Here is a 16,890-nt window from a genome sequence, read left to right on the forward strand (position 1 = left end):
GTTAAACATAACATAATATGATATAATGTTGCCGCGTTTCCCGCGATCTTGTGATTTCGCAAGAATCCAGCTAAAATAAAAGATACGTAAATCTATCTAACGTCAACTATCCCACTGAAAGTAAAATAATAATAAATAATAAGACAAGAAGCAGCGACAAAGCAAAAATATATAGCTTTATATTCATAGAACGGGGAGCTAATAATTAGCCTAACATTATTACTTAAAGTGCTCATCTTATGCTCATATTCAGGTTCATAATTGTATTTAGAGGTTGTACCAGAATAGGTTTACATGGTTTATTTTTCAAAAAACACCATATTTTTGTTGTACTGCACATTACTGCAGCTCCTCTTTTCACCCTGTGTGTTGAGCTCTCTGTTTTAGCTACAGAGTGAGACATCTCACTTCTGTTCCATCTTTGTTGGGAGTCGCACATGCTCAGTAGCTAGGTAAGGACTACTAGCCAGTCAGAAGCAGAGTATGAGGGCATGCCCTGACAGTACCTAGGTAAGGACTACTAGCCAGTCAGAAGCAGAGTATGAGGGCGTGCCCTGACAGTACCTAGGTAAGGACTACTAGCCAGTCAGAAGCAGAGTATGAGGGCGTGCCCTGACAGTACCTAGGTAAGGACTACTAGCCAGTCAGAAGCAGAGTATGAGGGCGTGCCCTGACAGTACCTAGTTAAGGACTACTAGCCAGTCAGTAGCAGAGTATGAGGGCGTGCCCTGACAGTACCTAGGTAAGGACTACTAGCCAGTCAGAAGCAGAGTATGAGGCCGTGTCATGCTAGCAGCTAGGTGAGCATCATTACATGTGTTACAAAGTGTCAACAGATATATAACACTATAAAGGAAAAGGAAAAAGCCAAAAAGCATAATTTGTGGTGTTTATATTCAGTAAGAATGAGTGCAGGATTAATGTCAGTTACTGCCATTTAAATCTTTCTCTCGAATAAAGCTATATTTGTGTAAATGTAAATGTGTTAGCTGCTGATCTCTAGCTAAGGTGTATTAGCCTCAACGTGGTATTTCCCAACCACTCCAAACACAAACTATCATCTTTAAACTCCTAGCTGAAGCTCACAGGGGTGGAGGGAGAGACGGAGCAGCTTTCAGTCCGTCCATCCACAATTAGCCGTCGACTCTCTGAGGAGTTAGACAAATCCCAATTAAAGGCAGTGAGGAGGAGCGGGGTTTGACCCACAGAAGTAGATAATAATCGTTCCCAAGGCGACGATTCAGAGTAAGAGCATCCCCAAATCCCTCGGCCTCCCTCGGCCTCCCTCGCCTGTTTGATGTGATTTGCATATTATTATCCATCTGACTTATTTTGGTCGGTTTGTCTAATGAGGATGAAAACAGCAGGGAGACAACAGCCTCCGTCCTCATTGCAATTGAAGACAGTGTTTTTGTTTAGTTTTGTAATATGGAGGTTGCGGGTTTGATTCCTTACGGGCCGGCTACATTACACACGCAACGTATGTGGAGCGGACGTTCCAACACTACGTTTCCACTATAATCAATGAAACTGGCGACACCGGGCAGAAAGCAGTGTGTAGTGGTGCGTAAAAATAGGACAGTCTTCTATTTTATTTTTTGTTGTTGTTTGTAATTTTGTTTTATTTATTACTTGTTTTACGTGAGGTGTGCTTTTACACAGAAATGGATCATAAAGTGTATCTATGTCTTTTCAATTAAACTACCGATACACAGGAAATGACTTGATGACTGTCAGTGATCTGATTGGCAGTTTCACTTTGGGAGTTTTACGTTTTTATTTCTTGTTTCCCTCCCCTGCGTCCTCTGATAACAGCCGACAGCAGATTGAGGTTTTCACAGCTCTGTGCCGGCTCCAAAAAAACGGAAGAAACAACAAAGATCCCAAAGCAAAAAGCTCTCCATCTCGCCTGTGACTCGCACAATCCTACGTTGTGTGCGCGCTAGAGGGTGACACTTTCACGTGAGAGTCACGTGATCGGGATACGACGGGGGTATTTTCGTGGGATGGGATGGGAGCGACAATCGATTCCCGTGTCACTCTAGTGCGCGCTGAAGGTGTAGCCGGTTACAAGATCCATTCTGATCGGTCCGCATACGTTACGCATTCAATGTAGCCAAAGCATAAAACAGGAAGTTAAAGTGAAAGAATGTTGAGTTCAGGGTCAAAGTTTCTTCCTTTCTTCTTCTGGCCCCTTTTTCTCGTTGATGCTCATTTTCTTTCCCAATTCCTCTTCCTCCTCCCATTCCGATGGGTTGACCCATTCCTCTTCCCCTCTAACTTTCCTTCATCTTTTTTTAGTTTTCATTTTGTGTGATCAGAATTTCCTCTCTGACTGAAGATCACAGTAAACTCTCTGCTCCACATGGATTCATGTGCATTCTGTTTTAGTGAATTTAGGCAACGTGTTCTTGAATTAATAAAAAAGAAATATGATGCCAATCGGATTCATGACCTTGTCAACATAAGCTAGCTAGTCAGCGCTAGAGTTAGAGCTGGTAGCTTAAGGTTTTTCTGCGTAATGCCGTACATGCAGATGAATGGCGCCAGTATCCGGGGGTTTGCGTTTACACGCCGGTAAAACTCAGCTGGGTGACTCGCGTCAGAAGGGTTGAAAATCAGCGACTTTAGCGTTTAGCTTAGCGCAGCGCCATTGAAACCATAAAGACACTGGCTTAGCCTCATCCTCCTCCCCAGCTCTGCCCTATTTGTCCAAATATGGTCACTTCTGGTTTCCAAGATGGTAGTGATGGCCAAATGAAGCTTCGTGAAGCATTTTCTTTATTTTCTGAGCCCACTAGATGGCGCTCTCTGTTCAACAAAGGGTTGAGAATACACTGAATTGCAATTGTTTTAAGGTGTTAGAATTAGACCGGTGCCGTTACGGTCGAGTGCTTGTTTAGGCCTCCAGGAATGAAACCTAGGTCAACACAGAGTCCTCACAAGTGACAGAAACAAGAGTGTGTGTTTGATGTGTGCGTAGCTGCAGGCTGCAGTGTGATCCACACAGAAACAGACAGCAGCAGAACTTATATAAGACCTACGATCCAAATACACGTCAGCGTTCCCGTCGCCTCTCATCTGTGTGATGTCAAGTCCTCGCCGCCATGAGGACGCACAAGACATGCAACCAGACCACGATTCAGCAGTCAAACTGAAGCGTTTCTAATGTTACAGAACAGAAAGAGAAAGCTAGTGTTTGTCTTTGCTGTTTGTGTGTACAAGGTGAAACAGAGGAAGCAGAAACTGATTCAAGCCAGCATGGAAGTGTAATAAAAACACAATTCATTTTTTTTTTTTTTTCCTGCCTCTTCCCTAGATGAAAGGTCCTCATGAGGATTCATATGCTGACAGAAATGTAGAACTCTTGGGATTTAGAAACTTATTCCAAAGGTTTTTTTTCTTTTACACAAAGCAAACTGTGGTGTTCTTTCTCCAAAATAGAATTCTAAATGTGTTTAAAGACACATACATTGCTTATAAAATGTCCCTTTTTCTAGAAATGAAAGAAAATAAATGACTTTGTACGAGAAAGTAAATGACCTCCTAATAGATCCAGGGTTAGATCGGGAGCATGCAGTGGTTTAGGGGTGATTACATGCCAACCCTGAACCACAGAGTCCCCGTTTTGACTTGGGTCCATTTATTGCATCTCTCTCTCCCCTGTTTTCTGCCATCTCTCTACTGTAGTGTTAATTTTGTCACCTATTTTTAATTTAGTCTTAGTCTTGTGCCAAATGTCCTTGTTAGTTTTAGTCATATTTAGTCATTCACATATCTTTTTCTGTTAGTCAAGTTTTAGTCGACTAAAAGTCTCGTCATTTTAGTCTAGTTTTAGTCAAAACATTTTAGTCTTTTTTTTAAATAAATTATTTCTGATAACCATTTCAGTCAAATAGTGTTTCACACATCCCAAATATGGGTTAAATGTCATAATTACCTGACAAAATGCACTACAATCGTACACAGACACATGTTAAGATAAGCGCCAGGGCTCCTGGGCTCCACAGCACGTTGTTTTGTTGCCAGCGGTTGCATACATGACTCCGGCCATTCTGCAAACTGTGTAAGAGCGGCTTCACCAGCAGGCTAAGCCTGTCTCCTTCCCTTGCCCGGGGCCCGGAGCACATCGCTACGCGCTGTAGCGGCTTCTGCAGCAGGTTGAACAGGGCTTCCTCCCTCCCTTCCCCCGCCCGGGCCACATTGCTACCTGGATGTGTGACGGCTAGATGAAATAAAGGGGACACGCCAAATCTCTAGATGAGCCGCAGTCAAGCCGCGCCTGATTGAACCGCGCTTAGTTAGATAAAGTTGTGGGGAAAAAAATACTGGGAACCAAGCAATTGGCCCGTTTGGAACAGGCACGCACTCCACACAGGCACTGCACTAGTTCTATCTCATGATGAAAAAGTAGAGACGATTTTAGACAAAAATGAAGAGAGATTTGCATGACATTTTAGTCTCGTCTTTTTTCGTCAACAATGATGCATGTTAATTTAGTCTTAGTCAGCGTTTTTGGACATTAGTGCAGTCTCGTCGTCGTCTCGTCTTAGTCATGGGAAAAAAAAGGTCGTTGACGAACATATTTAGTCTCGTCTGACGAAATTAACGCTACTCTACTGTAGCTATCGAATAAAGACATGAAATGTCCACAATTAAACGATACCCAACCCTAGTTGATGGTCATGATATTGCAGAAAAGGCAATTCTAGTTGCTAGCTGTTTATTGTTCGGACCTTTTATTTCTATGGTATTTCTTAGTGTGTGTATACAGGGCATTAGGGTCCGTTTTAGTCTTATAATTGATTGTTCTGGTTGAGCACTTTATGATGACTAACTGGCACCTTAATTATGGATTATAGGACCTTTTCCTTTTGTTGTGTTGTGTGTCTGATTGTCTTACATGTATGCCTTGCTGCACCCCAAATTACCCCTCAGCGACAATATCAACAGAGTTGACGTTTAACTTATCGATTAATCGATTAATCTTTGCAGCTCTAGTGGTCTCATTCTCTTTCTTTCTGAGAGTGCTATGTGAAGGTCAAAATCTATCTCTGTTAAGCAGGGGTGTGGTTATCTTAGCTTAGCATAAAGACTGGAAACGGATAGCCTGGCTCTGTCCAAAGTAAAGAAATACGGCCACCAACATTTTCTAAAGCTCGCACTGTTCAGCTAACATGTTCTATCTCAGAAATGGGTTTCACAAGTTTTTGTCGTTCTATTTATTTATTTGTTGGATCGATTGTGTTACAGTGTCTGCGTTGTTTCTGAGTTTTGGCAGACTCCTGAGACACACCAATATTGTCCTGAAACATGTTAGTGTTATTTATGGTCCGCTGTGACCTGTCTGAATGGTGTCCTTTTCTGATTTTGTGACTGTGTATGTGCAACTAAACTGGTTTCCCCTCTAGAGATGAACGAAATGATCGAATCATAATCTACGTGCTGGAAATATTTCTTTTCTGCCTCCACCTTTCCACCTGAGTAGTGTCTTCCCAGAGTCTTGTTGTCTTCGCTGCACAGAACCAGGGGGACGAATAAACTGTTGTTGTTGTATTGATTATGATGGAGCAGTGACCCCTAAAAAGTGTAGAGTAGAGTGTATGTCAACCCAGCTGTCACAGGGTTCAGAGGGGGGCAAGAATAATAGAATATTTCAAATATTTCGGCATGAAAGTATTCACATTTAATCATTTAAACCGGTTCAAACTCAACTGTAAAATCTCAGTACATCAACACAGAGGAAGGAAATAAACTTCCCTTTATTGAATTCTTGACATTCCTGCCGAGTCTAGTTAATCTGCCAAGAGGGCCCTGGCCCGGCAGCCATGTTGAAATTAAAATACAACCATGAAGGTTGAAGCTTCAGCTGATGGAAATACCAGGCTTCTCAGTGCGAGGCTGCATGGCATCAGCAGGGCGGTGTGTTTACATGGCTACAGGCCGCTTGTTGTTGAAGTGAATGTGATCAGACAGGAAACGGCATGTGTCCTGAACACAGCAGGCTGGATACTGCCCGTCCACACTGTCCCCGTCCCTCTGTCTGACTCTCATCTGTTGTCCCGCTGTTCAGAGTCTAACTCTGTTTCTCACATGCTGGGCCTCGCTTCTCTTCCTGTTCCATTTTTGTCCATGATTCTCTTCTTCTCTAACCTGTAAAACCTTTACCTCTTCTTCTTCACCCCTGCTGCTACTGGGTGTCTTTTGTTTCTGACCCAGAAGCCCTATTATATACAGTACGCCGGCACTAACAGCAGAACCACCACTAAGGAAAAATCCAGCACGTAGACGGCTCTTTAGGATACAGGAAAGAGGTGATTTAACATCACCACTAATTTTAAATAGAATTTAGCAACAAAACAATATGCTGAGGGACAGGGGCACTTCTAGGGTGGGGGGTCGTATGACATGCTGCTTTTTGGATGCTTTTATATAGGCCTTAGTGGTCCCCTAATACTGTATCTGAAGTCTCTTTTATATAGACCTTAGTGGTCCCCTAATACTGTATCTGAAGTCTCTTTTATATAGACCTTAGTGGTCCCCTAATACTGAATCTGAAGTCTCTTTTATATAGGCCTTAGTGGTCCCCTAATACTGTATCTGAAGTCTCTTTCCCTGAAATTCAGCCTTGGTGCATAATTACAGCCACTAGAGCCAGTCCCACAATGAGCTTATCTTAGGATGTGCCATTTCTGTGTCTGTAGCTTTAAATGCTATTGAGGAGGGTGGGGTTGTGGCCTTGGCCAACTGCCACTTTGCTTCTCAAGGGTGGGCCAGATTCTCTGGGCAGGCAAAGCAGAGAAAGGGGAGGTAACCTTTCCCCTTATGACGTCATAAAGGGAAGATTCCAGATCGGCCCATCTGAGTTTTCATTTTCTCAAAGGCAGAGCAGGATACCCAGGGCTCGGTTTACATCTATCGCCATTTCTAGCCACTGGGGAACCATATGCAGGCTGGGGGAACTCTTACGTGTTATGTTAAAAAAAAGTGAAATTTTCATGCCATGGGACCTTTAAGCCTAAACCCCCCTCTGGCCCCCTTAATTGAGGCATATATATTTTCATACAATTTTAACCCCACCTTTATCCTCAAAGAGGTGAAAATATGTATGTGTAGTGCTAAAAAAAAAAGTTGATTAACACTCAAGTATATACTCGAGTATTCTTATGTGTATTGTTATATGTGTATCGTTAGTCTTTTGTAGAACCAAATCTATGAAGGGTTGGTGGTATGTAACACCTGTGCTTAATATATTAAGTAACCCTAAAATCACATGTGGCCCCAGCCTGGCCCCTCCATTCGAACATGGTCCAGAACCTCTAGAGCGGTACCAATTCCAAATTTTGCTGTACAGTTAATTGTCTGAGAAATAATTGTGATTAACAACAAATTAAGGTTTTAAATGTTTCAGGTACATCTTTTGGTTATATCGCTGTTATGTGACCCAAATGATGTAGTAACACAGCCTCTGAAGTAAACATTAGAACATTATTATCATAAAACATTGAGTTTTTTTCTTCAACTAAATATAAAACACACAATTACTATTAACAGTCATACCCCTTAGGACCTTAGCTAATATCAGCAATTAATTGCGGTCAAACAAAGAAACAGCGATTGTGTAATAATTGTCACAGGCCTAACGACTGCCACCGCTGAGGGAACATTACTACATTTTTAATAACCCCTCCCCCTCTGGACTCCCTCCAGGTCCGCTGAAGGTGGTCATCCCCACCGAGTCTGTTTCCTCGTACCTGGGCGACACCGCTCTACTGCGCTGTGAGGTCTCGGGCGACCCGACGCCCATCATCCGCTGGCAGAAAAACCGGGAGGACCTACCGCTGACCTTTGACCCCGACTCCCGCATGGCGGTGCTGCCGTCGGGCTCGCTTCAGGTCAGCCGCGTCCAGCCGCCAGACTCAGCCACGTACCGCTGTCTGGCCGACAACCCCAGCAGCACCCGGACAGGGACGGACGCCGAGCTCCGAGTGCTCCCAGGTAACTGATCCAACAGTGATGTACTGCAAACACTTGGTGGCTTTCTTGGTTTACTGATCCATTAGGTAGTCGTGGAATGCAAGGGTGTAGGTTTAGTTATAAACATTATAACATTATAACCAATGGGGTCTGGAGGTCAGACTTCATTTCCTGTGTCTGAAATCGTTGAGATATATATATATATATACATACACACACACACACACACACACACACACACACACACACATATCCCCTGCATCCCCTGGTGATGCCTATGGTGGAATGTTCCAAAGTACATTTACTTGAGTTGCGTTCTTGAGTACAAATTTGAGATACTTCTTGTTATGCCACTTTCTACTTCTGCTCCGTTACATTTCAGAGAGATATATTGTACTTTTTACCTCACTACAACTATCTGACAGCTTTAGTTGCTAGTTACTTTATATGTAATGAAATTAATCATTAATTCAACTACCCAACAGTATAAACAAGTACAGCTGAAAAGTTTTGTTGATCAATCAAATAGTCGATTGACAAAAAAAGGTCTCTCGTTTCAGAATTTCTACAAACCAAACAATCCATCGAATAGTCAAGAAAATAATTAGCAGATTAGTCCATAATGAAGTTGATCATTAGTTGTAGTCTGATATAAAACAGTTCAAAATGAGCCTCACCTCAACCAACAACAGTAAAATCCTGCTTTTACATTAATGCATGAGTAATAATAATCTAAAGATATAATATATAATAGTATAAATGTTCCTGATTATTAGGGTTGGGTATTGTTTGGGGTTCTTTCCGGTACCAGTGCTACTATTTAAATGGTAACCCTACAACTCTAACTCCGAAAGTGTCCATTGTGTTTCAAAGTGCAGCTAGTCTCCTCTGTGTCTTTAGCTGCAGACTGTTGGACGTCCCGGTGTTGGAATCCTTTCGAGGGAAATACAACCACACATTAAATCGTTTAGAACTTACCTGTTAGCATTTAAACCGTTTAAGCTAGCTACTAGCTAACAGTAGGCTAACATTACCTGCTGCCAAATGTAATTTTATCTAGCGTCACGTGCATTGATGTTTCTGTTGATCGTAAAGGTATTTCAACGGCACAGAAATGTGGCACCGAAATCTGTATTGTTTTTCGGTCTGCGAGAACACGAGTTCCCGCTCTGCTATACAGTTCACAGGTTTTTTTAATCGCTTTTCTTGGTTTGAGAATTTTTTTCAAAACCGACCTTGTTTGCAGTTCAAGGTGTCCTGGCAGTTTTTACATTGGTGGCCTTTTGGGAAAATTCTTTTCTGGGTGGCAGAGGCGTTATTATGGAACCCACTGTAGTAGGTTAGGGTTACGCGCTACGATTGGTCAGGCGTCCATGCTCGCGCGAGGTAACGGAACCCGATTTGTTCAGGTCCTATCCCCTGACCAATTAGCTATTCTAACCTTAACTACTCAAGGTCAATGCGCAACCTCCTCCAATCGGGCTGCTTCATAGGCCGGGTCTTGCCTAGAACTGCAGTGGGATCCCTAAAAACGCATCACAGAGGGATTTTTCATTGCAATACTGCTTTCGATAACTAACCCTACTGATTATAATTACATACCTTTACTGACATAACATTGTCAATGCAGAACATTTACTTTTAACAGAGCATATTTACTGTGTGGTATTAATAGTATATATCTTAGTGCTTTTACTTAAGTAAAGAGTCTGAATACTTTCTCCACCACTGACACAATACATTTTCATTTGAACAGATGCTTCCAATCTGTCAATAAGTCGACCTGCCTTAAAGAGTTACTGAGCCTGAAATCAATTAATTTATCTGGTTTTAGTGGATAGTTTTGGCCTCCCACAATAGTGTACATGTAGATGTAGTTTTAATTTTAGTCTTTCTGCCCTAATAAACCTTACTTGGAACTTCTGGCATCACATATTGTACACATTTGAAGTATTATTTGTGTTATCAACCTCCAGAAGCCAATTTAGATTTCCAGTCTTGTTACAGTGTACTGGACCAGTAGTTTTAACTAATGGTGAGGGCTACTTTTCCTGCAGTCATCATTTTGTCAGGTACTCATTTTTTTGTTCATTTCCTCCCAGTGCTGGATTTCTCATTTGAAAATGAAATGTGATGTCATGAATATAAAGAGTGTTGATTTTAATAATGTTTCTGAGAGGAAGCAGCTTCTCATCAGTCTGTAGGGAGTCTGTCAGCCGCTCCTCACCGTCCAATTAGAAGAGTCCGTACACTGCCCACTTCATCACTCAGATAACAGCCTGGGTTAGCTCTCTCTTGCTGGTGAAACACCACTTTGACTCAAGCTCATCAAGGGTTCCTGCGCTCCGTCCCAGCGGAGGGCTCCCTGGGGCCTGAGTGCCGGCCTATAGCACCATTATCATGTACTTTACATTTCAAACTCCACTCCCATTTTTCATCACAGCTACCACAATCCAAATAGAATAGCAAACAATATCACATGCATGATTGAGTAAATAAACGTATAAATAAATAAAAGTATATCAAATAAATAAATGCACAATAAATACAAGAAATACATTAAATAAATGAATTGAATAAGGTAGTAAAACAATGCATAATCAAACCAAATTTAAAAAAAGAAGTACTAGAAAGTACAGTATGTATTATAACATAATAAACAACCAAATAAGATAACAAATATTAAAATTCCTCCAGTCTTTGTGCTACTCTATGCCTAATGCCGTCCTTACACCAAACGACTTTTCAAGCGATTCCACCGTCGCAGACTAATTTCCAATATGGGTATGAAATCCTGAGAGTCTTGCTAGAGTCGGGCCATACTGCCGTCATCTCCATCGTTTGGTGTAAGGTGGTCATAAAACTTTTTCTGTCTGGACATTCTGACAAAATCAAACGCGTTTGATATTATCCTAAGCTTTAAGTCTCGGTAGTGAAGTTAAATCACGTGAACATTGTCAACAACCAATGGGTGCGCTCCCTCCAGCACCAAACAGGAAGCAGCAAACGGCTAGAGCCAGTGTTGTTCACGGTTGCTAGGGCATCGCGCTAAGCTAAACGCTAAAGAGGGAAAGTTGACAATTTTTATCCCTTCTGAAGTGCGTCATCCAACGGGAGTTTTACCTCCAGTTACTGGAGACATTCATCTGCATTAGGGATGTAACGGTATGAAAATGTAACCTCACGTTTATAGTGACCAAAATGATCACGGTTTTCAGTATTATCACGGTATTTTTGAAAGTGTGTTCAATATGTTCAGAAAGCACTGATAGGCCTACACAAGCTGAAATAGTGTAAAAAAGTGTAACAGTGTTTATTATATTACAAAAATATAGGCAAAACCTTATCAAAACTTTTTTCCTGCACGTTCTGCAGACAGGATAACTATCTTCAATCAACTGTCCTTTGGAATTCTTATAATATCCAAAATATGCCCATGCTTCAGACTTAGTCCTCTTACAGGGCTGATAAATGTCCTGAGTGCTGGCATCTCCTCCTTCCGCCATGATTCCAACTTCAAGAAACGCACGTTGTAGGCTACGCAGTGCGCCTGCGCAGCAACTTCAAGAAACGGATTAAACGCACGTTTTCCACACCGTGGTAATCCACTGTGATAATGATATTTCAAATGAAAACGGCAATGGTTATGTCAACATTTTTATCGTGGTTTACCATTATACCGGTAATCGTTGCATCCCTAATCTGCATGTACGGCAGAACAGAAAATCAGCAATCTTTCATCTTTACCAGTCATAGTTACCAGCTAGCAGTAGCTAGCTAGCTTGGTTAGATTTTTCAAAACAAATCTAGTTGTAGTCTTGCAATTTGTGACCCTGCAATATCCCCAGTCTTTACATATTATGACAGTCTTTAACTTTAGATGTGAGATGATGGTCTTTAGATGTGAGATGGTGTCAGACTTTAGTCTTTTCAAATGCTGTTCAAAGTCTTCTAGGCATAATAAAGAAGTCTGTAAAAGTGATAAATTTTTGACTCTGGGGAAGACAGAGAACAAGAGAACATTGCCTTTTGCTTCCTTCTGAGGCTTCAGAGAATCTTTCAAACATTAAAAGCCAGAGAGTTCCCTGTGTTTCCAGCTTTAGCTCATTCACTTTGATCTGCATGAAGTTTTAACGGATCAGCTGGATTACGTTTTAATCATTCTGACTCCATAAAGATATTAAAAACTTTATACAACTAAACTTTTTTGCTCAATTCATGTTTCGAGGGAAATGTATTTTGTCCTGGATTACGATTGATTTAAATATGAATCATTTTTATTTGAACTCAAACCATGACGTTTTCCTAAAGCTAACCAAATAGCTTCATTTCCAAACGCAACGATTTAGAACTGCCGTTTATTTAAAACTGCCGTGAATTCACCAAGTGGAGTTTAATGTCCTCCCAGACATTGAAGAGCTCCAAATGGGAGAAATGAACCAATCGCAACTCTTCAGGAAACCTTTTGTAAAAACAGGCCGAAATAGTCTCTGAACACAACATATGGCTGTATGTCACAACGTGAATCTGACGCTGGTACGAGGACGTGTTGAAACAAACGTGTTTGCAGAGAAATCACGTATCCCTCAAAACTTCATTGAGAATGCAGTTTAGTTGTATAGGAACGTAATTTTTTAGGAGACAGGGTTGTCATTGGTGTGTAGTGTGTAGTGTGTGTGTGAGTGTGCGTGTGTGCGTGCAAGCGTGCGTATGTGAGTGTGTGTGCGTGTGTGTGATTGAGAATGTGCGAGTGTGTGTGTGATGCGAGTGCCTTCGGTGTGTCATCTGATTTGCTGACAGCCTCCTTTTGGTGGCGTGTCTGTGAAAACATTAAAGGAGTCACACTGTCGTTCAGTGATTATCTCTGTGATCCCTCGCTCTTTACTCTTCTCTGTGACCAACCCAAACAAATCTGCTGCGTGGCCGCTTCTCCTACTTCTTCTTCTTTTGTCTCCCTGTTCACTGCTCTCGTTTCTGCTGACGATCTTGTATTTGTTTCTGTTTCTTTAGTTTTTTTGTTTCTGAATCTAGAGGTCGTACAGCTTTACATCTTATTTTGTGTGTGTGTGTGTGTGTGTGTGTGTGTGTGTGTGTGTGTGTGTCAGGAAACATTTACAGAACATAATAAAATATAGTCTTATGAAATTCATTTATTTTTGATAGATGAAATTCAGTAGTTGTTGTCAAAGTGAACAAAATTACCTTCAAATAAACAAAATTAGATACAGAAAAAATATAAATTGTAAAATACATAGTTGCAGAAAATACTAAACCCTGCAAATACATGATACAAATGATCTACAACATGGAATATAACATTGATTACAAAATCATGCAGAAGATAAAATAATACAGTAACATGATGTGAAATACATAATAATAATAAGAATAATGGTAATAACAACAGTATAGTAATATTTTAGGTTGAAGGCGTGTGTGTGTGTGTGTCTGTGTGTCAGTGCTGTGGGGCGTGTTGTAATTTCCTGTCTGCTGAAGAAAATCGTGTCGTCGTTCTTTGAGAACCCACCAGCCCCCGGGCCAACCTGAGGGTGAACACAACCTAACCCACTGCAGAAGTGTGTGTGTGTGTGTGTGTGTGTGTGTATTTGTGTCTGTGTCCTCAGGCCTCAGTTTTTCTTAATTGAGATCTGAAGAACATGAAAGCTTCGACCTTTGTCAACTTTTTAAGTAGCCGGATTCTGAGTTAGCTGGGGATTCAAACAGCCATTACACTACTGGTAAGTGCGTGTTCAGGGGGAGGGAACAGGGGGTTAACTAACCGATTCCAAGACGAGACCGAGAACTTAGAATGAAGTGGTCTCCCACCAGTCTCGAGACCAAGACAAACTCTAGGAGACTCTCCTTCCAGGAAAAACTACAGCATCACTCCGTCCAGCAAATGCCCTCAAACAACATACGTTTATGTGCAAGTAACAAATATTAGATAGATAGCTAGATAGCGGCCGCAGTAAGTATGACTGTTGTCCACGAGGAGCAAAGGAGGAAGTAGTGTGATGTTGTCATAGCGACAAGCTCCGCGTAGGGAGGAGGTCTGGTGGATGGATGAGTCAACAAAACATTGGACTTTAACAACAGAACACTGTTCATTTCCTGTGTCCTACCAACAGGAGACTTTGGTTTCTTTGCCCCATGACTGATGTCATTCCATAAACACGTGATTATTATTATTACCATGATGACGAAGACCCTCTTACCTTAACCAAGTAGTTATTTGAACTAGGATTGGGCATTGAGAACCGATTCCTTCTTGGAATCGTTTCAAAAATTACCATTCCAGTAGAATCGTTTCTTTATTGGAGTCGCTTGGAATCGTTCGATTGGTTTCAAATCTGATCATCAAGAATCGGAACTGGAATCAGAATTGTTTGGAAAACTGCCATCTTACCTTCCAGATCATCTCTGTTACTCAGAGGTACATTATCAGACTAGCTCTGCTGACTGGCTTTTACTTCGTGTTCCAGGAGCTCGGTCTGAACTTGGATAAACTACTTTTAGTTTTAGTGCACCCGACTCCTGGAACAAATTACAGCACTTTCTTAAAATCACCTCAATTGTACGTCTTGGACAATTTAGAAATTTTGCGTCCCTGTTATCCAAGTTTTTGTATCAAACCATTTTCCAATTCCGAATGTTTTATTGTCTTTCTATATTCCTTATATGCCATATATAGGCCATGGTTCTCAGCAGGAAACCGATGGAGTGCCTTCTCCAGGTAGGGAATGAGTCCTTACCCCAAGTGAAGGAGTTCAAGTACCTTTGGGTCTTGTTCACGAGTGAGGGGACAATGGAGCGGGACAATGGAGCGGGAGATTGGTCGGAGAATCGGCGCAGCGGGTGCGGTATTACATTCAATTTACTGCACCGTTGTGACGAAAAGAGAGCTGAGCCAGAAGGCAAAGCTCTCAATCTACCGGTCAGTTTTTGTTCCTACCCTCACCTATGGTCATGAAGGCTGGGTCATGACCGAAAGAACAAGATCCAGGGTACAAGCGGCCAAAATGGGTTTCCTCAGGAGGGTAGCTGGCGTCTCCCTTAGAGATAGGGTGAGAAGCTCAGTCATCCGTGAGGAGTTCGGAGTAGAGCCGCTGCTCCTTCGCGTCGAAAGGAGCCAGTTGAGGTGGTTCGGGCATCTTGTAAGGATGCCCCCTGGGCGCCTCCCTAGGGAGGTGTTCCAGGCACGTCCAGCTGGGAGGAGGCCCCGGGGGAAGACCCAGGACTAGGTGGAGGGATTATATCTCCAACCTGGCCTGGGAACGCCTCGGGATCCCCCAGTCGGAGCTGGTTAATGTGGCTCGGGAAAGGGAAGTTTGGGGTCCCCTGCTGGAGCTGCTACCCCCGCGACCCGACCCCGGATAAGCGGACGAAGATGGATGGATGGATGGATGGATATATTCCTTATGATTGTACTTTCTGTGTTGTTGTTCTGTTTTTGTCCTTTTAATCTGACTAAATGACATTGAAAATGAGGGTCGCCCCTCAATGATCTCTCGAGGATAAATAAAGGTTGAATGTTTTCTTTTTTTGAAATGGTAATGTCAGCCTGGCTTATCACCCAACATCAGTGTTAGACCTTACTGATGCTCTTGTGGCTGAATTGGAGCAAATCCCTGCACACACACACACACCGGCTGCCAATATAATGGCCTGTTCAGCTATTATATGTGGCTGCAATATTTGTGTGTCCACATATATTTGTGTAGTGTATCTCAGAATATGGACCATGTTTCAGCTTCTCACTTCCTCCTCTCTGTCTCTCCCTCTCTCTCTCAGAGCCCGGGGTGAGCAGGAACCTCCAGTTCCTCCAGCGTCCCTCCAGAGTAACTGTTCTGCTGGGAACCGACGCCGTGCTGGAATGTTCCGCCTCCGGATACCCGACTCCAAGCATCCAGTGGAGGAGAGGAGAGGAACTGATCCAGAGCTGGTCTGTCAAACTGTCTGTCTGTTCATATTACACATTGCCCTAAATAAAATAATAATCCATGTTTAACCCACGTGATAACCAAGAAGTCTATAATTACATTATTAGATTAGAATAGATTATATTTACATTTTTTCTTCTCAATTGTCAATAAATGCCATGAAGCCACAACCAACAATGAAAGTATCCAACTAACAAGTACACACATACATCACACACTGTCCTGCTGAAATACTCACTAGACTAGAGCAGTGGTTCCCAAAGTTTTTGGTCTGATGTCCCCCCACGGTGCTGTCAGATGAACTCACGTACCCCTTCATTAACTCCCAAGTGTAATGTATTTCATTATTGTTGGGTTGGGTCAGTATTTAGGGTTCTTTGGTCAGCAATCATACTGCTGTAATTTCAGCCGTTTATCCATCACTTTTAGCTAATTATTTCAACTGTTTAATCATTACCTTTTAGCTAACTAATTCTACAGTTTAATCATTACTTTTAGCTATGTGGACAGTTTAATCATTAATTTAAGCTTACTATTTCTAGAGTTTAATCATAACTTTTAGCTAACAATTTCTACAGTTTTATCATGACTTTAAGCTTACTATTTCTAGAGTTTAATCATGACTTTTAACTAACTACTTGGACTATTTAATCATTACTTTAGCTAACTAGTTTTCAAACACTCTGTACATAACTGCAACATGTAGTGTTCAGGTGTAACGGCTGATATATTCCTTAAATCAAATCATTATTTACATTTTTTCAAATTAGTTGAACTTCTCCACAATATTTTCACGTACACCCTGGCAACAGCAGAAGTACCCCCTGGGGTACAAGTAGCCTACCCCTGGTTGACAATCACTTCGTCTTGGCACAGAGCCACTGCAAAATAGTCGTGCGAGAGAAAACTCGGATTGGACAGATACAGTCAGGTCCATAAATATTGGGACATCGACACAATTCTAATCTTTTTG

General features: G+C 41.9%; 1 protein-coding gene across 1 annotated transcript in view; it reads left to right on the forward strand.

Moving 5' to 3' along the window:
* dcc (DCC netrin 1 receptor) overlaps positions 1 to 16,890 on the forward strand; it is a 304,524-nt gene that overhangs the window by 97,484 nt on the left and 190,150 nt on the right. The window contains exons 3-4 of the mRNA XM_078271664.1: positions 7,711 to 7,998; positions 15,769 to 15,919. Of these exons, the coding sequence (XP_078127790.1) occupies positions 7,711 to 7,998; positions 15,769 to 15,919 (439 nt within the window). The remainder of the gene's footprint in view (positions 1 to 7,710; positions 7,999 to 15,768; positions 15,920 to 16,890) is intronic.

This window comes from Sander vitreus, chromosome 16, assembly GCF_031162955.1.
Source record: "Sander vitreus isolate 19-12246 chromosome 16, sanVit1, whole genome shotgun sequence".
Lineage (NCBI taxonomy): Eukaryota > Metazoa > Chordata > Actinopteri > Perciformes > Percidae > Sander > Sander vitreus.